We start from the raw sequence: 25207 nt of genomic DNA on the forward strand, positions 1-25207 counted from the left end.
CCATTTTCGGGCGGATAAAATGGGGACGTAGCACACCAGGGTAAATACTAAAAAGTAGATTGTAGCCTTGGGGTGAATGGAGGCGGAGAGCGCAGTGAGGTCAAAGATGAATAGAAGAAGAGAAAAGTACCGCTGAGAGTGGAGAAAAGGAGAAGCAAGAAGTACAGAGGACAATGGAGAAAAGGTGGAAAAAGTTGCCTTAAGATCAGTGAGAAAACATGAACGGGAATAGAGGAGGAGCCTGGGAGAATTATTGGGTGCAGGAAAGAACTGAGATGAATAGTGAAGAGGAGGAGCAGAGAGCACAGAGGTGAGCAGGATAGCGGGGGGCATTGCTTCAGCTTTCCAGCGCTTACAGTGTAAACTGATCCCTTCTGAAGTTGACGTTTAATCGAGAAAAAACTTTTCTGAAGAGTTGTGTTGGGAAATATGCTCTTCCCTACCGTGTCTTCTCTTACTCACCCCTTTCCATAGCTTATTTCAGTCACAACCACAATGCTGTTAAACATCCCAAAGAATGCCTGACCAAACTTTTACTGTTCTTGCAATTACCATATTTCAATCACAAAAGTTCTGTGAGCAAGCCAGCAGCTGAGCACACCCTTAGCAGCAACAAACCAAAGCAGAGCTGTTTTCTGTTTGTTGGTTTAAGGTCCTTTAATCTCAGCACATTAAGCAGTCTGGTTTGTCCTCTTGACAGACGAACCAAATGAAAATCCCAACTGAAACAGTAGCCTGTGTTAACAGGCACAAAGTTGGCCACAGTCTGTGCATGCGTAGTGTTTTGGAAACCTGTTGAATGGTTTTATCACTGGATGTGCGTGAATTGTTTCATCTCTTTTGCTTTAGTGAGATGCCCCGTATTCCTTCTCACATGTAAAATGGGGTCTAGGGCAGGAGTGTGCACTAGATACCTAGGAGTCTCTTTAAATACTGCTCTCCGGGGGGGGACACCTTCGTGCCCATGGCTTGCCAAGATGTCATTGCCTCACATGAAGCGAGGACCTGCTGCCTCGCACATGCTAACACCGCCTGCCTGCTCATTTCACAGAGTGCTCACACGCACCATGAAGTTCTGATTCCTTGCTTCACGCACAGCCATGACCAACGTTCAACCATGTTTGGGATGGTTAGCGAGTTCACCTGCATTTGTGTCAGAGCTTGGTGGGAGGGCGGAAGCAGCAATAGGACAAAAACAAACTTTTAATAAAAAAGTTCTGCAAAATACCAGACTCAGCAAGTAAGTGCACTACCCTCCCGGACACACACCATCCTGCCCGGTACTTGCCAAGACGCTACTGGCTTACATGAAGCAAAGACCTGATGGCACACACATGTAAACACTGCCCACCTGCTCATTGCACAGAGTGCCACACACACCCCATTAACATTTTAATGCACTTATTATGCTTTACGCAATTCATTTCACTGCCGGAACGAATATACAGAATTTTACAGTTAGCACTGTATACAGAAATCAACACCAACACGTTAAAAAAATTAATTTATTTTCACTTTGAACGTTAAAAATTGTGTTTCTAGCATTTTCACGGCGCAATGTTTGTTCACTAATAACAAATGTGTTTATTTCAGGACTTAAGCACCCTCTATTGGCTTTAACTACGATGTCACCATATCCGTATTAACATTGTGTAAAAAAAAAAATGCAGCTATCTCAGCGCGTTTTGCCCCGCACACCAAAGGAGGCAAAATAAACAAGCAGTGCTACAGCCAGCAAGCCACATGTAAAAAAAGTCACCAAAATAGGATGGCAAAGTGAATTACCATATTGTGAAAATACACGCCTTGCAAAAAGTGCACGGGGGAATAGGAGGGGGTAACATAAATAGTACTTACATTACCGCGGACGGCCACTAATCAACGCAAATAAATATGTAGTTGAGCAGTGCGCCTCAGGTAGAAACGGAAGTGATCTACCGGGTGTGTGAACCAATTAGAACGCAGGAAAGAAGAAGGACGCTGATGTCAGCCTATGGTAAGCAGGGGGAGGCACTACCCTCAGTATAGTGATTGCAGCAGGTATTACAGACAGCGCATGCACGCTGATGCTCGACCTAAAAATAAAAGAATAACCATAGCCACTATCCATACTCCTGAAACTTTAGAGTCAGGGTATGTCAATGTCAGGTTGTGTCCGGGAGAGCAGTGCACTTACTTGCTGAGTCTGGTATTTTGCAGAACTTTTTTATTAAAAGTTTGTTTTTGTCCTATTGCTGCTTCCGCCCTCCCACCAAGCTCTGACAAAAATGCAGGTGAACTCGCTAACCATCCCAAACATGGTTGAACGTTGGTCATGGCTGTGCGTGAAGCAAGGAATCAGAACTTCATGGTGCGTGTGAGCACTCTGTGAAATGAGCAGGCAGGCGGTGTTAGCATGTGCGAGGCAGCAGGTCCTCGCTTCATGTGAGGCAATGACATCTTGGCAAGCCATGGGCACGAGGGTGTCCACCCCGGAGAGCAGTATTTAAAGAGACTCCTAGGTATCTAGTGCACACTCCTGCCCTAGATCCCATTTTACATGTGAGAAGGAATACGGGGCATCTCACTAAAGCAAAAGAGATGAAACAATTCACGCACATCCAGTGATAAAACAATTCAACAGGTTTCCAAAACACTACGCATGCACAGACTGTGGCCAACTTTGTGCCTGTTAACACAGGCTACTGTTTCAGTTGGGATTTTCATTTGGTTCGTCTGTCAAGAGGACAAACCAGACTGCTTAATGTGCCGAGATTAAAGGACCTTAAACCAACAAACAGAAAACAGCTCTGCTTTGGTTTGTTGCTGCTAAGGGTGTGCTCAGCTGTTGGCTTGCTCACAGAACTTTTGTGATTGAAATATGGTAATTGAAAGAACAGTAAAAGTTTGGTCAGGCATTACCTGGGACGTTTAACAGCATTGTGGTTGTGACAGAAATAAGCTATGGAAAGGGGTGAGTACAATGCCAATAGCTCAAGCTCTTGTAAACGCGAGACCTATTGCATTTCAAAGAAGTGGCCGCCCTTTTCCCAGGCTGCTTGGACAGTGAAAGCCCGCATTGGGCACTGAATGTTGCAGGAAAGCATGTGGTGCCTGCAGTAGGAGAAACTCATTAAAGAAAATAGTGCTTACAGACTAAATAAGACATACAGTGTAACAACCAAAGTAAAAGGGCCAGTCCTCATGGGAGGTTACAAATGAAGACAAGACGGTATTAAGGAGGGACTAACAAGCCTATTAACAAATCAGAAACAAGCATTTACGAAGGACAATGACGCAAGCCAATGACAAATATGGGCAGAGAGTGGGCGGGGCTTCAAGTCCATACTCCAATACAGCATGCCTCGCAGAGCAGTGCATGCGCTGCCCAGGCTCGACCTAAAAACTAGGTGAAAGGAAACCGGTGATTCCATGATGATCCTCGACCTGCTCGGTCCTGGCACTCTGGCCAGTTTGTGTAGTTGTCCTTTGACAATGTTTTGACAAAGACAGACACATGAATTGGACGAAGCCCACGAAATGCCAAAAGTCAGCCTATTTTTCTGATTCATTGTGGAGCAGATTTGGGTGTTTTTAATAGACAAATTTCACTCTGAAAATGGGTTAAAAAATAGTGAATTTCTTTCGTTTTCCAATTCAAATATTTTTTTTGAAGAAAATGCTGGTTGTGTATGTGTTTTTGAAATATTGTGATGTGGCATCAAAAATGTTATTTCTGTTTGGTTACATTATATATTAATGGTAACCTTCTGCTAATGCAGTGATTATGTTTTTTGTTGTGTTTAACCCAAATAGCAAGAATGGATGGGTGTAAATACTTCTTGAACTGCAGAGCTGCCTGTTTCTTGATCAATGCAGCACTAGCAATGAACATGTACTTCTTTTTTTTTAAACTCAGAAAACAAACATGCTGCCAGTGTAATTTTAGGTGGAACGTAGGCCTGCTTTTTTTTAACCCTTGTTTATTTCCTTAACATTGTCTGACAGGCCCACTGCCAGTGCTAGGCAAAGTAAATGTGTTTGTTTTCTGCAGCTTTCTCGTCAGGTATTACATTTTCAAATGTTGGCCGTTCTCCTGTATCCATTAAAGTTGCATGTGTGTACATTCGGACAAAATGTCCCCTACATGGTAAACAGGCATATCCTGAGTACCTGACTGAAAGTGAAACTGGTATCCTGACTTCTTTTTTATTCTCCTGGTTTTACAATAATCTTGCCTGGACTCAGAGACTCAAGACAGGCTTGATAATGTGAGGCCTAGGACCTGTCCTGTGACCTGAAGGGGAGAACACCAATTGTGTCCTCATAGTACGCAGTGGACTACTGTCCATGTCCTAGGTGTAAGACATTAAGCAGGAGGGCAATGTGCTGTATTTTTAATCTATAGTGTGACCAGACCTTTTTTGTGTGTCAGTGTGAGTGCAGTCTAGTGTCTTATGTCATGTAAAGTTCAGCTGTGAAATGTGGGAAAGCGTTATTTTGATTTCAATGTGAGGTAACGTAGGAGCGCATCATGTTCACCTATAGTTGGCACTCACATATTATTTGTGACTAACTTTACGAAAAAGGGGTATCATTTATCTAGAATATTCCATGTAGATGTAGACTTGAATAGCACTATGCATAAAACTTGGCTAATGAAAAGTATTGTTTATGAGTAAATAAAGGGCTAACATGATACTGTAATTCTGGTAATTAACATAACTGGGTAGGTTAAAGTCTAAGCATTTGAATGTGAAGTTAGAATTTATTATTAATAACTTAGTGGAAAATGATGTAATGGCGAATTACCTACATTAACTACAGAGAAAATGTGCACGTTTATGTAACCCAGAGAATTTATTAAGTTGGCTATTATTCAGGTTTAATGTGTGTTTATTCAACTTCATGTGTGAGTTATTTTAGCCTAATGCTGTATTTCAGTGCAAGTATCGGATATCATTAAGATTTGATGTGTGCTTAACCTTCAATGTGGAATTTATTTGCTGTATTTTGTCTCCGCTGCAGGTGTGGATAAAGCCTTATTAGTTAACATAGAAGATTTATTGTTTAGTTTGCTAGTGAGACATGAAAGGAGAAAGTAGCCAGAGAGAAATGTGGTAACAAGCACAGGGATGAGTTCCCATGGAGGAGAGGAAGAATGGCCAAGGACGAAGAGGATCGCTGATCTGTGTGAGAAGGGAGTTCGAAGAATCAAGACTGGCCAATGGAAAAGTGCTCGAGGGAAGGTCACGTGGGACATGCTCCTTTCGAATGCAGTTGATATTGCCTGTTATACTTGGCAGGACGCACACCTTTCGAGACTTGGTAGGATGCAGACCTATGCTTGTCTGGCTTTATACTACTTGATTCATACTTGGAGTACTTCTACTGAAGACTTCATTACAAACACCTTTCTTTCTTTTTCTCCTATTTTGGTCCTGAACCTGACAATCATCTGTTAGAATAGGCGATACTTGCTAGGATGGTGTAGGTAAGAGTAGGATTAATGCTGTCAGTTGAGACCCAATTAATGCAACTTGACTCTTCTTTCTTTTTGTTTTTTCGTAATAATTGAACTAATCATACTTTCCCTTCTGCATCGATCACATCACCTCAGGAGATTTGGACACTTCTTACTAATTTTGTATTTTTATATGCTTATGTGAGCCTATTTTTGAATTTGTAATAAACCCTACATTTTTCCAGTGGTGGACTTGTGCTCAGATTTTCTTAATTGGGAGTAATCTGGAACATATGAAACACAGAACTTGACGCTGATGTCCTGTGTGCATGTTGAGTGTGTGTTATCACATGTATGGTAATAGGACTCCCCTTTTTGATGGAGTAGATGGGGGACTGCCTAGAAGCCTCCCTGCCTTCTGAGAGAGGGAAGCAGTGTGTTTGGCCCTGCAGGAGGAGAGACTGATTTTGGGGAGAAGCCAAGTGGGTTCCTGATATGTTAAAATCTAGACAGTGAGCGACTGCCAGGGAGCAAGCCACGGGTGACACATGTGTGGAAGTATTCATCTTCAGCTTGGATCCATAATTACCGGGAATAATGTCCCAGGAGCTCAGGTGCACAGTTGCACAGGTGCAGGCAATAACGCTAAATTAGAACATTGGAATGTTGGGTGCTCCATTAAATTAATGTACTGGCAGAAGGCTAATAAGGCTGGTGTAGTACTATTCAAATATTCCAATGTTTGTTTTACTATTAATGTTGTTTAGGTTAGAACCCTCTACCCCCAGTGGCGCAAATGCTCTAATAGAATCATAATCCCTCTGCCTCAGGCCATACCAGTCGTGTAAGACACTCTTCCTTGTTTTATGCCTTTGCCTCAGGCTTGGACCTTTATCTCGAATAGAGGCCTTTTAGTGACCTGTATCTCAGCAGTGAGCTATAATGCTTGTATATAATCATGTATTTTAAGGGTGATCCTAAAGAGTCTTGTACATTCAGTTTTAGTTCACAGAAATTAGTATTCATTTAAGGATTTTCTGTGCACAGTATGTTTTTTGGGGGGGGGGGCAACAGGCATATTAGACACTTCTCTTTTGTCTTCTTCATGAGGGCAATAATTCGAGGAATGAAATTAAAGGGCCAGTAGGTTTTAACCCATGGAATCAGTAAACATTTTGAAAAAACACCAGAAGTGGGCTGGGGCTGGCATCATAATGTGGGAAAAGGGCAGAAGATGGAGAACTGGTGATGAGTGGTCAAGAAGGAAGAAGTAGCGAGGCAGGGGAAGGGACATATGAGAGGTTACAAAAAGGAGAGTTTACAAGTGTGTCACCTGTGAAAAGTAAGGATGGAAGGCATTAGCTTGGGCACAATGAGACTGAGGTGTCCGAATTGTTCCATTCCCTGCCATTTCTTGTTCAAATTTAATTATTATGGGTAGTGATTAACCTTTCAGTGAGCAGGGTTTTCACTTTAGAGAGGGAAGGTTCTCATTAAAGGTGGCAACTTGTGTGAGAGTTTTCCAGAGATGGAAGAGGAGCAACAAGACATTTAACTTTCCCTAACTATGTCATCTGCCAACTTAGCCTCCCTTTCGAATTTATATTGCACTTACTACCTGATCATGATAACAATGTGCTCCACAAGCAGTCATAAATATTGCACGCCCTGCGTCCAGAGCATGACCACATATTGAGAGGCATAGGGCCAGATTTATACTTGGGCAGCAATGTAAAATCCTCCTATTTATGGAATAAATGCAAAATTCCTAAGTACGTGCACTGAAATAATTGTGCCAGTTTAGTCTCTTTGGTTTTCCCACTTTTGGTGATCTTCTATTACCGCACAGTTAAAAAATAAGCCCTTGGTGTATTGCACCATCATAAATGTAAGGAAACATGGTGCAGTTTCATTCTTATGTTTATTGAATGAACTCTAGTTTCAGTACCACGCACTTGATCAAGCAAAGTTTATTTAAAGCCTGGCAGGCAGCATGCCAACTCGCTAGGTCAGCTAAGGCTCTCACCTCTGAACCACTAGCCGGCACCATCTGCCCTATCTAGGGATTCTCGCCAATTTTGAGGGCTCTCTGTGGCAACATTGCATCTACCTGTATGCAGCAATCTCAGCATTCTTTTTAATGTCTCTTCAATATATGCCCAAAGCTGTTGTTTGTAGCAGATACAGAAAAAAACAATGCCCCTGGTGCACAGGGTATTTACTTCCTGAGCTTCTAGGGTATTTTTTTTATTTTCTTGGCCAGGTCCACCATGCTTCTGCTGTCATAAACCCAGCGGCCTCTCCACCACTAAATGTGAAGCGGAAACCATGTGTTTGACTTGCAGGAACTGTCCCGCTCAACCAAACACTAAATGACCTTCCTTAGTGAGAGTTAGTGGCTGGGGCAGAGGGGTATCAACTCTGTAACAGCCATGATGTTAGGTTTAAGTAATTTTCAGCCCACAGCTTCACATGTTTAAGCTCCTTTTGTTCTACGCACAGACCAACAAGTTTATTTAACTTGGATATAGAAGGTTACAAATGCCATTGTATTGGGTGTGCTGAAACCTCCTCCACATGTCATCCTTACCTGAACGTCTGTGTGCTAGTCTTCATCATGCCGGGACCACCCACGCGCAACATGATGTTCTCAAGATCTTTCTTTAGCGGGTTGGTGAATTCCACACGCACTGTCATTTCTTGGCCAACCACCTTCTGTCCTTGAACCTAAATCAGAGTAAGGAATTGGAGGAGTGGAAAGGAACAACAATGAAAAATATTTAACAATTAGAAATGTTTAATAGTTTTTGATTTTTCATGTGCATTTCAAAAGTTTCAAAGGAAGTTTGTGTTTATATTATTAGTTGTTCTGGAATTTTACCTGGAATTTTACAATTTGGGTGAAAAAAGTGCTTTCTTTTTGCTGTTTACAGAGGATTTTCCTTCTTTGTGTTATGTTTTCCCTTACTGATTTCTCTAAGCAGCGCAAATGTGTCTTTTCATGGAATTCCGGAGTGAAATATTTTTGTAATAAAAATACACATTTTAAAGTTCTGTCAATACAAATACGACAGGATTGTTCGCTTACTTTTTGACAGTTCATTGGCGATTGCAACAAACGTATGAAAGCGTTCAATAATCCCTCAAGATCTTGAATTTTACTTGTAGAATATTTCTGACGAACGGAATTTTGCATATCATTAACATTTGATGGGAAAACTGGTTCACGCATCTTTACTTTTTGTTCAACATACATGCAAAAGTACATTGTGCTGGTAAAGTGACAGCAAAGATAACTGCGTTCTTTCATTCGTCTGATGACTCATTAATAAACAAAAGCAAGTAATGAATAGGTTTACAGCGCCGCTTCGACCTCCATACATGGGAATAGCATGACATTTTGTGGCAGATTTGCTGTGGATTGCTTCCATTGATCATGCCGTATACAACATCATAATTCCTAGCCATCCACACTCCAAACTAAATACTTGGCAAAACCATAATTTCCTACTTTATATATGTCTTTTCTGCTAAGGTGATCAATGACATTGCTATGTTTAGCAGCAGCATATTGCTTGAGCATTAAAAATAAAGATAATCTTACCTGCCCCTTTAGAGTCAGCCCAAAAGGAAATGGTTCTCATGACACATTGCATCATATTAACATTTGTGTAAGAGACAATGCTATATATTCCCGTTAGAATGAAACTGACTTGAGTTACAGTAATGCTGCAATGGTGGTCAAGTCCGATCCCCCGCAGAGGAGTTCAATAGGTCAGGCTCCAGAGACTTTGTGAGAGCACGAATCCTGGAAACTACTTAGTTACAAATGAGAAATTTGCAGCATTTCACGAATTTTAAGAGAAATGTGTAAAGATGTTTGGTTGTTCATGCAAGTTTTTTCTCAAGTATCTTCAGTTGCGGGGTTGATTTACCAGGAACTTTAAGTGTCTCGGGACAATGAGCTAATGAATGATATCTAAAGCTAAGACATCTTGTAAGGGTATATATATATATATATATATATATATATATGTATAATGGTCTTTGTGCTGTCCTTGCGTCACGCAACACTAAGGCTTCAGTAAGATGTTCAGAGCAACAAAAGGGGCGATTTACACCGCTTGGCGTGACTTTGTGAATAGATACAAAACAACCCAGTGTCTTGCACTGAATTGCCTTACATTTCATAGCTCAAGAGAAAACAGGGGAACCCTACTCACTAAGGAACCAGGGTAATAGTTATATAGGAAAAACAATGGTTCCTGTGGAATAATATACTATGAAGTTATGATACATAAGCGCAATCGCGATATAGAGGGTTAGATAATGGCAGAGCGCGAAGGGACCAGTAACAAACCGATTACAGTGTAGTATATTTTATGGATTTTTTAAACAATAAAGTTAGGAGTAAATATTATACATCAAAACAACATTTGTGCATAGTGTCCCAAGTAACAAAGGGAACCTAAACCTAAGTGACAATGTGAATATTAAATACAAGGTTTCCACAGTTTGTACAAGTCGACCTTTATCATAATAATTCCATGTGAACAGCAGCTATATACAGTGATATGTGCTGGGGAAATGGTTCGCTTCTTCTGTATGTCGACGGCGATTTGACCCTCAAAACAATGTCGGGTCTCTTCAGGACTATTGATGAAGGGACATGTAAATGGGATTGAAATAAAAAGAGAGCATAAGGCCCATATTCCGGCACAAATGCGAAAAATAGGAAAAATAAATAGAATAAGGCAGTTGGATAAAAGGTACATGAATATATGGTTGTGCAGCCTTGTGAAAATGATGTGCCACACGTGAAGAAAAGAGGAAAAATGTTTACTCACACGAGGACCCGTCCAGGTACTGTGATTGTGAGAAAAGAAGTAAAGAAGAATGTTGCAATTATTGATAGTTGGACAATGCGCTATGTATAATCAATTACAAGTTTCACCGAAGTTCTTACCTCAATGTGAGGACAGGCTGTCAATCCAATGAGGTATGTAGGTGGGCCAGAGGGGCTCAATTAATTATACGCCACAGCCGTAGCGTTGTAGAATCCCTTTGTGGATTAACAGTGACAATGCACTGAGAGTATTTCCGAAAATGAAAATAATGAAGGGGTCAGATTACTGAATTAAGGGCTGAGCGCCAGGGCTAAGCGGCCTGGATGTGCCATTTCTTACCTCGGTAGAAGAATAGAAAAGCGGGACAGCGCTCCGCGTGTAGATTCAGAAAAAGCTGCGTCAGTCAGCTTGATCGGGTACAATGACAGGGATCCTCATCCAGAGAGGATTGTTATATACAGGGTTTCCCGCTCTTTTTGCCAAGGGAAACCGGCAGACCTAACTAGGGAAAACCGCTGCACCGAGCAATCCAGTGCTTCGTTTCCGTGATCGGTAAAGAGTGAAAAAAGACCTCAGTGGGAGGTGAAGAGATAGAATGTGTGGTACAAAGGTGGGGCTGTTGCGCTAATGACAGTGGTGAATTCTCTGTTAAGGCACAATACCGGTGATGGGTACTAAATAGGGAAGAGCAGGTAAAATTACATATATACTTTGTATATTTACAAAATTCCGAATTACGCCAGTGTTTATAATATGCAAACACGCATGCTGGGCACTTCAGGGAGTGTGGACATTGTATGTGGGCAGACATTTCACAATTATAATTCTTAGTTAATGAACACATATTGCATAAGAGTGATTCTAATATATACAGTTCAAGTGTTGCAGCAAATATGAAGTAAATCAGCAGTATGAGCTTTTACATTGTAATGATACACAAGTGGTGTGTTTTCAACTGATCAGCGTATACGACTGCGATGTTGGCCAATGCGAGCCTTGACCGGTTGTTGTGTTTGTTCAATATAGGGGAGGCCACACGGACACCATATGCAATAAACAACATTCTTTGTATTGCAGTTAGAGAATGATTGTAAATCGTGTTTTACACTACCATGTTCAAATGTGTTGGTATTGAACGTGTCCTTTCATTTTGGGATGCCCAATGTGTTTGTCCTGTTGGTGATTAAGTCTGTAGATGACCTGACCAGATGATCTTTTATATTTTTTCCTCGTTTGTAGGCAAACAGAGGTGTGTCTATTGTGGGATCAATACTCTGGATAATATTCAAATTTTTTGTGATCAGGTTGCGGACTTTGGGACACTATGCACACAAGTTGTTTTGATGTATAATGTTTACTCCTACCTTTATTCTTTAAAAAATCCATAAAATATACTACACTGTAATCGGTGTGTTAGTGGTTCCTTCACGCTCTGCCATTATCTACCCACTATATCGCGATTGTGCATATGTATCATAACCTCATAGTATATTATTCCACAGGAACCATTGTTTTTCCTATATTACATTTCATAGCAGCAGACATTTTATTGGTGGAGCATGGACGTTCCAGTGCATCTGACTGTGGAATTTGACACAGTTCAGTCCCAGATTTACTGAAATCAGTATACCTAGGATTGCATCAAAATGGTACGCCACCCGACCATGGACTAACAAGGAGAAATATGTTTATTTCTACTTGTTACTTCCTCTTTCGGTGCGTGATGAAATCTGCATCACACATAGAAAGAGGAAATTGCCTCCTACAATTGTTTTTGTGCAGAAATGTAAATCTTCCATCATAAAAACAATCCTGGCCATAATGCGGACAGCATTGCACCATGGAGCAATGGTGCCTGCATTGGCGGTACACAATCTCAAGTGCACCAGTGCAGATAGATAGCTGAAGAGCACCACATCATAGTATATATGGCATTGTTCAGCTCTCTCCCATTCATGCAACACAACCTAGCATTTACCTTGCTGCCCTGCATTACATGAAGGTTTAGTAAATATGCTCCCAGTTTATAATGCAGTGAAAGCGTTCCTCTAATGTGGCTTATAAATGGAAACTAGAAGGTATGGAACTCAAAATAACCCTCACATGGTTGATCTGCTATTTTTGCTTTTTAAACTGTATTGCACTCAGAAGCAATTGCCCAATCAATATTCAGATCATAACCCTGACAGCACCTGGTACCAAATGGAAGCCAGCATTTGGGAGTTGTTAGGAGCTACCTCTTTTTAGGTTGTTGTGTCAGGCTTTAAGGAATGATATACTCCTAGATGATTCTACAACAGCTTTGGTACAATAGTCTTTGATATGATATTATTTATGGCCAAAGGAAGATTAGTTTAAGTAATGTTGTCATGGGCATTGTTGTAGCAAAATGTGTCTCTCAACCAATCCAATGCTTCTGCTATTGTTGGTGTATACCAATGCAGGGCCTTGATTGACTCCAAATTGTAAAAAAAAAACCAAAAGCAGCTATTGGTTCATATTTAGAAGTAATCTTAGAGATTCAAGTAGTTGCAAAGCATTGGCATCCCCATTTCAAATGCCAGATCGAAAATTAATTACAAAATCAAGCCTACAAAGAGCAACAATCATCTAGTCTACTTTTGGTTCACACTTTTCATCATCTACAGGTACACCAGATTCTAATGATCCATATTAATCCATAAACATTGTTCTGTATCCTCCAAATACTGTTGCCATTATTTGCACATCGGCTCAGTAGCCAATATGGGAACATGAAATACTTTATAACTGCACTCTGAAGGATGCAGCCACTTTGAAAATATTTAAATGCTGGAGCATGACTCCATTCATAATTATATCAGGATGTATCGAATACAATACACATCACAATGCAGTTCTCACGTGACCAGCATCCAAATAAGTACTTGTTGGCAAACCTAGTTATTGTAGAACAGCTTCTGAGCAGCAGGCTTGCCATCATTTCTGAAATGGGCACTCTTCTGTCTCACTGTAAACACATTTCACTCTTTCCTAGTCAATCGGCTTAATCAAGACATCTACTGGAAATGATTTGCAACACATCTTCTGTGAAAAAAAGCAAATTCAAAGGAACTTTGAATCTTCCTTGCATTTTTAGCTTAAGACTCTCATTCCAACACGCCAGTTACCTCTTATTTAGCCATAGCAACTATCCCAGGAGAATTACCACAGTCAACGATGTCTAGACTGGGGGGGGGGGCATAGTCAGACCACGCAAGATGGCAGTGGCGGGCTAACAAGACTCCAAATCTCCTGCTGCCGATCCTTCATCATCCTCAAGACCCGTGTCTGAAAAAGCCCCCTGTGTGTGCCGGTTAGCACGGCATGGGCAGGGCCTGATCGGATGAGTGAAGAGGAGTGGCCGGTCGCAGTCATGAAGAGTGATGCACCGGCCCTCCAGGGAGCTTGTAAGCTGCTGAAGCGCGGCCCCTGAACAGAGGATTTGCCCAGCCTGTGAGAGGCCCTGGGACTTCTGGCTGTCCAGTGTGGCAGGGGCTGCTAGAGTGCAGCGAGAGCTGCGGATTACGGCAGGGCCCAATGGGACAGCTTGGGAAGCCACAGTTGGCCTGTGCAGTGAGAGGCCATGTCCCCCTCTGGCTGATTGGCGTCTACTTCCCTGATAACACTAAATGCGTTTAGGACCCTTTCTGGCAGAAAAACAGAGACTGAGAGACTTGGGGATCCGCTATGTGCTGCTTTATCCGGCTAAACTTAATGCAATCTACCAGGATAAGGCTAATTTCTTTGATACCCTTGAAGAAGTCTTTCAATGGTCTGAAGAAACAGTCACTGTCTCTCCCCATCCTCGACCGCCCAGAGCTGTGGACTCTCCATATCAAAGGATGAGGCGATCTCCCCCAGGATGCCCTGGGACTCGTGGCAGAGATGGGAATCGCTCTCGCTTGTCCTGGAGAGACCGGCCAACATTTGTGGTTGATCTACTGGGGAATGGAGACTCAGAGGCTGCCAGTAGACCACACTGGGGTGATTGGCCTGACCCGGTTTTTAACGAGGTAACAATTTCTGTACACCCTGTGGGGGACGTTGGTACCTTTGAGGCCACACATCTTTTTTGTTCAGGTGATGGGGCATACTCTTTCTTTCTGATGGCTCAGCAGAAGAAATTGAGACCTTGTGGAGGAGTGACATGACTGTCTTAGTTGCTCGCGAGACAGGGATTGGGTGTGACCGGCACCTGGGGAGACCTGGGGCTAAATGCTGGGGTCGGTTTCATTTGGGCGTACTGCCACCCATGCCCAGTTGGCGCAGGTGGCCATCCGGCCCTGCGAAAGATGTTTCATGGTTCTTGAAGTGTCGGGTGGGTTGGGGATGTTGGAGGGTTTTGGTCTATCTTGTTTTACTTTATTTTGGTCATAAACAACTATAAAATTACAATGCAACCAAAATAAATCACTAAAAGATACATCTTTTTACATAGAATAAAAAACTTTAGAGCAAATGAATAGATTTTAAAATAATCCAATGTTCCAAATGCAAAATGTCATAAATCCCCATATTATCATCAAATTGCAAAGAAAAAGCCAGGCAGCTGTAAAGTGTCTAGTGCACCTGGACCTATGTGCAAACATACAAAGAGGTCAGCATGTGCTAAGTGCAAGCTTTTGTAAAAAAAAACAAGTGCAACTTTTGATGGAATGGTTCTAGTGGCAGGACACATTTGGTTTACATACCAAAATCATACTTCAAAGTGGCGCATTACAGTAATTCAATATATCAGTAGTCAAATAAATATGATAATTTAAAATGCATTAAGAATGTATGTGTGACGTATTTAAAAGGGAATACCATATATAAAAATGTCACACTTCCCCCATCACCATCAAAAGAAAAAGCCTATCAGCTTTAAAGTGTCTAGTGCATTTGGACCTATGAGCAAAACATGCAAAGAGGCCAACATGGGCAAAATCCAAAATTTTGTACGAAAACAAGTACAACTTATTGAGGGAAGGTTTCAATTACAGGTCACATTTGACTAATATACCAAATGCATACTTCAAAGTGACACATTTCAACAATTTAAAGTAGCAGACGTCAAATAAACATTACAGTTCAAAATTCATTCAACATATATATGCAACATGTTTGAGACGTGACATCGTTCTTGTGGGGGCACAAGTCCTGGTTTGGCAGACGCCTAGAGTATTCGGGTAGTCAAAACAATATAAAGCTACATGTTTCAAAGCAGAATTATATATTAGAATGCCTACGTATAGGTAACAATAAATTAATTAGTAGTGCAAAGGTCGATGGCGAGTGGCAATCTCAATACCATGCCTAAGCAGAGCTAATTCTTAAAGGCCATGTCCACTTTAAAAATCTTGACAGGGCAAAAACGATTGCTTCTGATGTGTCAGACTTTAGTAATCGTAAGGCCTCAATATGTCATCTTGCTCCTAAGTTGCTCCATAGTGGAAGGATCCACTTTGACCTTAGATATGTATATCTATGACAAAAAAAAGTGTGCCTTAGTTTCCAAAGTATTGTACTAAAGGGGGCACACCCCTCCGGCCCCTCCCGATTTATCCCACTTGACTGAAAATGCCTTATGTGGCAATGTGCCACGTCTACAACAAATATACAAGGTCTTAGCTTCAGAAGGAGTGATTCTGGCAAGAAATAATTCAAAGTGCGGTCTGCATTTGTGAGTTAGAAACTCAAACCATCAGACCTTGGCTCACGCCATATTACCTGAAGGATGTGGTCCCAATAAATTCTCTTAATCCGGATAGCTGAGTTTTTCCCATTTTACTGGGCTCTTCCCACACTCCTCTATTTTTAGTAGGCTGCACAAAGCTCTCAGGGCTTTCAGCCATGGCATAATACAATGTGTGTCAAAGATAATTAACTCCTCAAGAGCAGTTCTGTATGGAGACACAGCTGGCGTTATCCAGATTCTAACCCAATAGATCAAGATTATAAGTCTTCCAATGTGATCAATTGTTTTTAAATTCAAGTCCCACTTTAGGGGTATGAGAGGTGTACTAACTGGAACATTCAAGGGAGATCTCACTAATTTGTTTTCAGAGCGAATCAGTTGGGTACATCCCCCGAGACCCAATTTACTGCCCCACACAAAGTTCCTCCACGGGCCACAGCTCTGTAAACATCAAGGGCTGGTGAAACTCTCCTACTAGAAGTTGACTTGAATTTTTTCACAATGGCTGACGATTTTTACAGGAGGGTAGAGTTACTTTATGACAGCTGGAGAACCCAAGAGAGCCTATCCATAAGCCTGATCTTTAGATAATCGAAGTTCCTGACCTGCTCAATAGTGGTTCCATCCACGAGCATTTTATTCCTAAATGTATGGTGGGGTTTTAAGGCCATGAATTTAAACTTGTCAGCATTGATCTCCAAGCTCCTAAACTTACTGAATTGTACAAAATAATTCAACTCCTGCATGTCCATTGGTGTGTGTGACAAAAGCAAAGTATCATCGGTGTGGGAGCCAAGCCGCACCCATGTCTCACCCCCCACTTAATAGGATCATAGTAGTCAACTCCCCTTGGGCATTCCACCTATCTGTGCATAAGTGGTTGAATGTATGACATGAAGGGGGGGTGTGGCCAAGCAACATGGACAACAGGACATGAGCCCTCTGAGCTCCCAGCCAGCCCACCCAAAGATCTTGCCAAATCCGCTTAATCAAATCCTCAGACGGGCCTGGAAAGTACGACGCCATGCCGTGCTGCTTCCCTGCTCGCCCCGGGGCCGTTCTGCGGCCGCCTGGAGTGGGCGACCAAGTGGATCACGCCATCACTGGCTGGGCCATGCTGGAGCACAGTTGCCAGGCCTGAGGGAGCGCGGCCTGTGACGGGCAGAGCTCGCCTGCTGCGTCAAAGAAGCCGGGGCTGTCTCACCTGCTGGATCGGCATACAGTGAGGCCGAGCCCCACCCCCCCCCCCCGCTGGAGGGCACTGCACATCGCTGCACAGATGGTGGAAACTGACCTGCGGGTCCTGCGGATCGAGTGAGGACACAGCTTGGGCCTGCTTGAGGCCCTTGCAGGCCGCAGCTGATCCCGGTAGGAGCACGCGGACTGCGGCGCCTCCTCCTCCACCGGACTCCTGCATTGGGACTTGCGGGGCCATGCGGGTGTCTCCCGCGGCCCTGCCCTGATGCCTGGAGAGGTCCCTGAGATTACCGGTGGCGAGCAGCCAGGCATTTTGGGCCCAGTGACTGCATTGAGAAGATCATCTGGGCCCTGGCCATGTGCCGATAGCCTCCTTCCCACCCTCCAGGAAGTATGGACACAACTGAACAGTTTTGGAGCCGGGCAGGGCTGCTGCGTGGGGAGACTGCCTGCGGCAGTCACTCTGTCTCCCCACCCGTTGCAGCCCGCAAAGGGGTGTCAGGTGCCTGGCTGGACTGGTGAGACCCGGTGTGGCCTTGGGGACCTCAGCCCTGGTGGCTTGGAGCCGTGGGAGACTGCTTACTTGAGGATAGTGTACCAGGGCTTGGTCCAGGGGTATCCTGAGGACTATTGGGGCACAGGTTGGTAGAACTGTTGTGGCTCTTGTTCACCGGTCCTCCCCAGCAGAAGCAGAATAGCATCAGGAGCGCAGACATTTCAGGATCTCATTATTCCACTGCTCCACCTGTCTGATTCTGGGTCCCACCCTGCTCACCCCGGCACAGCACGGCTTGAGGATCTCCTGGAGAGGTGGGCCACCAGTGTGGGGAAGATCGCAGTTGGCTGACAGGGTGACTGTGGTGTCCGCCGAGGGGCTGACACTAGTCGGGCCCTGTGCAGGGGCTCCCTGAACTGCCAGATTGAAAGGGGCTTGAGAGTCCGATCTGTCAAGCCACCGCGGTCAAGGGCAAGGACAGGCAGCAAGAGCAGCCGAGCCGAACACCATAACTCAATATACCACGCTGAGACACCCTCCCCAGTGGATAACCAGACAAACGGGGTGGTGAGGCAGATGAGGAAGGGGATCGCCTGAGCCGTCCTGGGTGGAGCTCCTGGCCGCTATTCAGGGTTCTAGAAAGACCCTAGAAGACCGCAGTGAGACCATCTCGATAGATGTCAATCTGCTCTGGGCAGATCTGCGGAAGGTGGCAGACAAGGTCACGGTGGCTGAGGGAGATATAGTGGATCTGCGGGGAGAAGTGACAACTCTTAAGCAACAAGTAGCCCAAATGACGATGGCCACAAGAGCACTGGAACAACGGGCTGAAGACGTGAAGGGGCATGCCAGACACAAAAACATCAGTGTGCTTGGAATCCCTGAAACAGTGGAACAGGGTTTGGTCAAGCTATTTCTGGAACACTGGATTCGCACACAATTGCGCCCAAGAGGCTTTCCAACCTGTTTGCGATCAAGAGGGCCCATAGGGCACTGGTGCCCCTCCACCCCCGGGCACACAGCCTCATGCCATAATAGTGAAGGTGTTAAACTACTGGTGCCAGGGAGCACTAAACCTCCAATTTGAAAACAATAAAATCACCATATATCCAGACTACACTAAACAGGTCAAGGAAACGCGGAAATCCTTCTTGGGGGTCAAGCAAAAGCTACATGAGTCATAGCTGCAGTACATGCTCCTTTATCCAGCCAAGTTGATAATCCAGCATAGGGCAAGGTCCACTTCTTTCAGTCCGTGGGGGAAGTTTGGGAGTGGCTTGACATTCGGGGAGCTGGTATCCCCCTGGCGGGAGCGGCGTGGCTAGAAGCGGATATGGGGCTCTCGCCCCATCAGAGGGTTCTCGGAGGCAGCTCGGCCAACTCCATGTGTGGCTTGGATATATGGGGGTAGGCGGGGGACTCGCAGCAGGTACCTGGGGTTGGTCGTTTGCTGCCTGTTTCGGGAACTAAAGGTTGCTTTGAATGTGCTGCTCTGTGTTTGGGCGGGCGGCTGCGGAAACCTGTTATTTGCTTGCCCCTGTTGGGCTATTTGGGATGCTGTGTAAGTCCTGGCATGAGCATGGGGTGGGCAATCTCGACTGTGATGTTGTGTGTGTATTGTCCATGGGCGGAGGGTGGGGTGTTTTTGTTCTCAGTTTGTTGTTGGTTGTGAGCTGTGCGGATGTACAGCGGGTGGAGGTGCTGGGCGGCGGTTGCTGCAGTTCGAGCAGGGTGAAAGATGAGCAACATTTCTATGATACAGGGGGTTAGGTTTCTCAGTTGAAATGTCAGGAGACTGGGCGCTTGCACAAAGCAACACAGGGTGCTCTCCTTCCTGAAAAGCGATGATATAAATGTTTGCCTGCTTGCAGGAAACACATCTGGATGATACTGGGAGTGCAAGGTTAGCGAAAAAGTGGCGGACCAGGTATTCCATTCCTCCTATTCTACGTATACCAGCGGTGCGCTGGTCTGGGTGGCCCCAGGAACTCTGTTCACCCTTTCGTACATGGAAGGATGAGTGAGGGGTGCTATGTGCTCCTGTGTGGCCAACTAGAGGGCCAGGAGACAAGTTACGAAATGCTACAAACCCATTTGTGCAGATGTGAATCCATTTTTTCATGTATTTATGTCCAGTGAAGTGAAAGATCGATCATTAAACGAAGCTATAACAACCAATTTATTGCTGCTAGAGATGCAACTTTAAATGCTGTTGTTGAACATTGTCCGGTTTCAACCGATTGGATCAAAATTAATAACTGTAAGCAAAACAAATGGGAACCCCTTTAATTGTTCGAAAGATGTGTTCATCATTATTCTGGGAATTGCTAATGTTAAGGAAACTACTCAAGAATCTGTTGGAGTGGGATTTGTACAGTGTATATTGCTCAAAGTACAGGAGCCATTGCATAGTGTCCACATGGGATGGCACACTTAAGGCTTTCCGAAGTGGTTTCCTTTGCAAATCATTTTGTTGCTCTGCAAGAGTGGAAGAAAGAATCCACCGACTCTAAATTGATATCTTTGCGAAAGCAATCCTTCCTGCAAATGGTCAGAGGGAGGGGCATCCCTTCTGCACTATCCATACCCTACTTTTAAGACAGCCCGATGGGGCAACTGCTTAGTGAATGTTTTAACCCCTGTTGACCAAAAGAGGACATATATATACGGTCATACCTCATTGATGCTGGTGCTCGCAGGTTCATACTAGAAACCTATGAATTTCCCTCACTACTGCTCTCAAGCACAACAATTGAAGAAAGTGGTATTTCAAATACACGTCCCATGTCTAGGCCTTTAGGCCCAATTACAGACCAACACACTTTTCTATTTTTCTTTTAAACCCTACCTCACTGCCATCCTCCTGTGAAGGGACCTTTTGTGTAAACTAAATTGTATTTTGTTTACTACTATTGATTTTGTTATTGTGATTGTCCACATTAAAAAAGGAAACTCCCCTCTAGGTGTCCTGTGTAAAAGTAATGGTCACTGTCAAACTGAAAATATTGTGAAACACTCAAGACAATCAGTTTCTGAGTGCTTGATTGGCTACCTTCCACTTTATCGTCCAAATGTGCTAATGATTTAGGGTCAGTTCTAACAAAATCTGTAAAGATTGGAATTATCCCTATAAAAAGCTAACCTACATACCACAATACCCATTGCACCTCGAGGCAAAGGCGGGATTAGGCCAGTCATTGCTGCTTTACTGAAACAAGGGCTTTTAGCAGCAACTGTAAGTTTTGGCAATACTATTTAGCCTATCAAAAAAATTGTTAAAGAAATCTATCATTTTATGCAAGATTTACGCGCTATACATGCTATTGTATTGCCAATTTTTCTTGCTGTACCAAATCCTGCCACTATTCTGTCATATACACCAGTGACTGCTGCATGCTTCACTATTGTAGTTTTGTGGTCTGCTTTCTTCTCTTTTCCTACACATCAGTACAGCCACTTTCTCTTTTTCCCTGGCCAACTCACGTGGTCTTGACTAACTCAAGGGTATAAAGAGTCACCTTCAATCTTTTCACAGACACTGAAATAGATCTGGAACAACCTCAGCTTCCTTAATGTGTCTATGCTCATTCAAAAGTTACTAATTTCTTTTTTCTCTAGCTCCATGAACAAAGCAATGTTAATTCTCTGTATCTACTGAATGGCTAAAAAGGGATACAAGGTGTCCAAAGAGCATTTTTCTTCACCCTGTTTCAATGTTTAGGTCAGTACATCTGAGCAGGCGAGCATGACTTGACAGCTGACTACTTCACAGCTGTTTGTAAGCTATCCAGACATGTTGCTGTCTCCCATTTTTGCACTCTTTTGGGGACTGCATGGTACTACAAGCCATGGGCTTTGGCTTTTCTAGCTTTGTTAAGGGCATCCCTGAACCTTTGATTTAGCCCAAGGAGGCAAATCAAACATTTCTATCTTGGAAACAAGTCCTTTGCACCTACATTAGGATTGCCTGATTATGACAAAGCTTTTGTGTTATATTGCTATAGTTTAGGTATGCTGGTACAGGATTAATTCAACAAAAATAAACTGCTTGCATATTTATTCCTTTGATGTTGATACTGTAGTTGCAGGGCAGCCGCCATGCCTGCATGCATTGACTGCTGCCGCCCCTATAGTTGAAGCATCTGAAAACATTGTGGTAGGATCACCTCTCACTTTGGTTGTACCCCATGATTGTTACCAAGAAGGGAGGAGTAGGCTCCCAGAGTTCTACCCCCAAAATCAGTCTGATATTAACCATATCAATCCGGATGGTTTGATGCTTGCTGCAGGCACCCAATGGTTTGCTCTCTATTTCTCTTCTATTGTCTTACACTACTGTTATCCCAATGCCACTTATCAAGCTTTTAATGGGAAAATGTGTCCAGACAACCCTACTCCACACCGACCTCCATGGTAGCCCTTTGTCCATGAAGAGATAGATTTCATTCAGAATCCTCAATATTGTTCTAAGGTCTATGTTTGAGTTCTAATGTGCATGTTCTCTGGATGTATTGAATCCTACCCATGCGCCTGAGCTGATACTGTCACTTTAGCAAGGAAACTGCTCCAAGAAGCCATCTAGAGCTTCCTTTCCCTGGTCAAACCCAGAGTTCTCTTATGGTTCGAAGAGCTCCTGCACCTACTGTTAAAAGCGTGAAAAGCATTCCTGACTCTCCATTTGTTCTCTTGCGTCTGCAGACATAGTGCCTCTGTTCCTGCTGCTGCAGTGCAACAACCTCATCATAATGCTGCCCCATCTGCTACACGCAGCGATGGCCTGTGTCCCTGGTCGCGGTAAGCTTCACAGCTCACGAATCCCTCTCTTTGCTACGAGCCTACTTGATTAGCTCACTGTGTGACTGTTTCTGGAGGTGGCCGGTGAGAAGCCGTCTACTTTACTGAGCCTGCTGTCCAGCTCCAGGGCAAACAATCAATCCACACTCCTGGAGTATTTGGAGCTCTACAAGCAGTACACAAACCTAGTCGCATGCTGGATATGCGCCCGCCCATCTGAACACTGACTCTAACTGAAGGATGCCCATTGTTCTGATTCTTTTTGATGAAGAGGAGCAAGAACTACACGTACATGGGCATTTAATTCCTGTATATGACAATGTCACCTCTCTGGTTTCTTTCAAAAACAAGCATCTGTGCCTGCCTATACAATAGATTTTGCCCTCTGCTATTAATGCAGATACTGCTTATGGCCTGGCTTGCAAAACTGAAAAGGGCTGTACCCTTATGCGACATATTGATTGTGATGTGTCCCTTCCTGCAATCACTAAATCAGCTTTTCTCTTACTCTTATGTTAAACTTCTTTCTGGAGTCCTGTTTATCCACAGTGGTGCAGCTGATCAACCAGGAACTTGCTGTCTGTGGTTATCATACATATGCTTTGCCCCCGAAGGCCTAGTTGAGATCCTTTTATCCTGCCAACGTAATACGTATCTTCAGAAACCCCAAATCACCCCCTCCTTGCACACAAGATTACCTATAGACATATCCAAGACTTCCCAACGCTTTGCCATTCTGTTTCTTAGTTACGGAACAGGACTGTCTTTCTAAATAATGCAATCGAGTAGCCAAGGAATTTGAGGAGGTAGCAAACTAATATACCAAATGCATACTTCAAAGTGACACATTTCAACAATTTAAAGTAGCAGATGTCAAATAAACATCACAGTTCAAAATTCATTCAACATATATATGCAAAATGTTTGAGACTTGACCTCGTTCTTGTGGTGGGCATAAGTCCTGGTTTGTCAGACGCCTAGAGTATTCGGGTAGTCAAAACAATATAAAGCTACATGTTTCAAAGCAGAATTATATATTAGAATGCCTACGTATAGGTAACTGTAAATTACTAATGCAAAGGTCGATGGCGGGTGGCAATCTCAATACCATGCCTAAGCAGAGCTAATTCTTTAAGCCCATGTCCACATTAAAAATCTTGACAGGGCAAAAACAATTGGTTCTGATGTGTCAGACTTTAGTAATCTTAAGGCCTCAATATGTCATCTTGCTCCTAAATTGCTCCATAGTAGAAGGATCCACTTTGACCTTAGATATGTATATCTATGACAAAAAAAAAGTGTGCCTTAGTTTCCAAAGTATTGTAATAAAGGGGGCACCCCCCTCCGGCCCCTCCCAATTCATCCCACATGACTGAAAAGTGCGGTCTGCATTTATGAGTTAGAAACTTTTCAATCAAACCATCAAACCTTGACTCACGCCATATTACCTGAAGGATGTGGTCCCAATACTTTTATTCCGAATAGCTGAGTTATTCCCATTTTACTGGGCTCTTCCCACACTCCTCTATTTTTAGTAGGCTGCACAAAGCTCTCAGGGCTTTCAGCCATGGCATAGTACAATGTGTGTTAAAGATAATTAACTCCTCAAGAGCAGTTCTGTATGGAGCCACAGCTGGCGTTATCCAGATTCTAACCCAATAGATCAAGATTATAAGTTTTACAATGTGATCAATTGTTTTTAAATTCAAGTCGCACTTTTGAGGTATGAGAGGTGTACTAACTGGAACATTCAAGGGAGATCTCACTAATTTGTTTTCAGAGCGAATCAGTTGGGTACATCCCCTGAGACCCAAATTACTGCCCCACACAAAGTTCCTCCAAGGGCCACAGCTCTGTAAACATCAAGGGCTGGTGAAACTGCCCTACTAGAAGTTGACTTGAATTTTTTCACAATGGCTGACGATTTTTACAGGAGAGTAGAGTTACTTTATGACAGCTGGAGAACCCAAGAGAGCGTATCCATAAGCCTGATCCTTAGATAATCGAAGTTCCTGACCTGCTCAATAGTGGTTCCAACCACGAGCATTTTATTCCTAAATGTATGGTGGGGTTTTAAGGCCATGAATTTAAACTTGCCAGCATTTATCTCCAAGCTCCTAAACTTACTGAATTGTACAAAATAATTAAACTCCTGCATGTCCATGGGTGTGTGTGACAAAAGCAAAGTATCATCGGTGTGGGAGCCAAGCCGCACCCATGTCTCACAACCCACTTAATAGGGATCATAGTAGTCAACTCCCCTTGGGCATTCCACCTATCTGTGCATAAGTGTTTGAATGTATGACATGAAGGGGGGGCGTGGCCAAGCAACATGGACAACAGGACATGAGCCCTCTGAGCTCCCAGCCAGCCCACCCAAAGATCCTTCCAAATCCTCTTAATCAAATCCTCAGACGGGCCTGGAAAGTACGACGCCATGCCGTGCTGCTTCCCTGCTGGCCCCGGGGCCGTTCTGCGGCTGCCTGGAGTGGGGACCAAGCGGATCACGCCATTACACTGGCTGGGCCATGCTGGAGCACAGTTGCACGGGCCTGAGGGAGCGTGGCCCATGACGGCCGGAGCTCGCCTGCTGCGTCGAAGAAGCCGGGGCCGCCTCAGCTGCCGGATCGGCATACAGTGAGGCCGAGCCCCATCCTCCTGCTGGAGGGCACTGCACATCGCTGCAGAGACGGTGGAAACTGACCTGCGGGTCTTGCGGATCAAGTGAGGAC

General features: G+C 43.8%; 1 protein-coding gene across 1 annotated transcript in view; it reads right to left on the reverse strand.

Annotated features, from left to right (window-relative positions):
* Positions 1 to 25207, reverse strand: part of F13A1 (coagulation factor XIII A chain) — a 352278-nt gene that overhangs the window by 13463 nt on the left and 313608 nt on the right. The window contains exon 14 of the mRNA XM_085607215.1: positions 8034 to 8170. Within this exon, the coding sequence (XP_085463341.1) occupies positions 8034 to 8170 (137 nt within the window). The remainder of the gene's footprint in view (positions 1 to 8033; positions 8171 to 25207) is intronic.

The sequence above is a fragment of the Triturus cristatus genome, chromosome 5_2, assembly GCF_964204655.1.
Source record: "Triturus cristatus chromosome 5_2, aTriCri1.1, whole genome shotgun sequence".
Taxonomy (NCBI): Eukaryota; Metazoa; Chordata; class Amphibia; order Caudata; family Salamandridae; genus Triturus; species Triturus cristatus.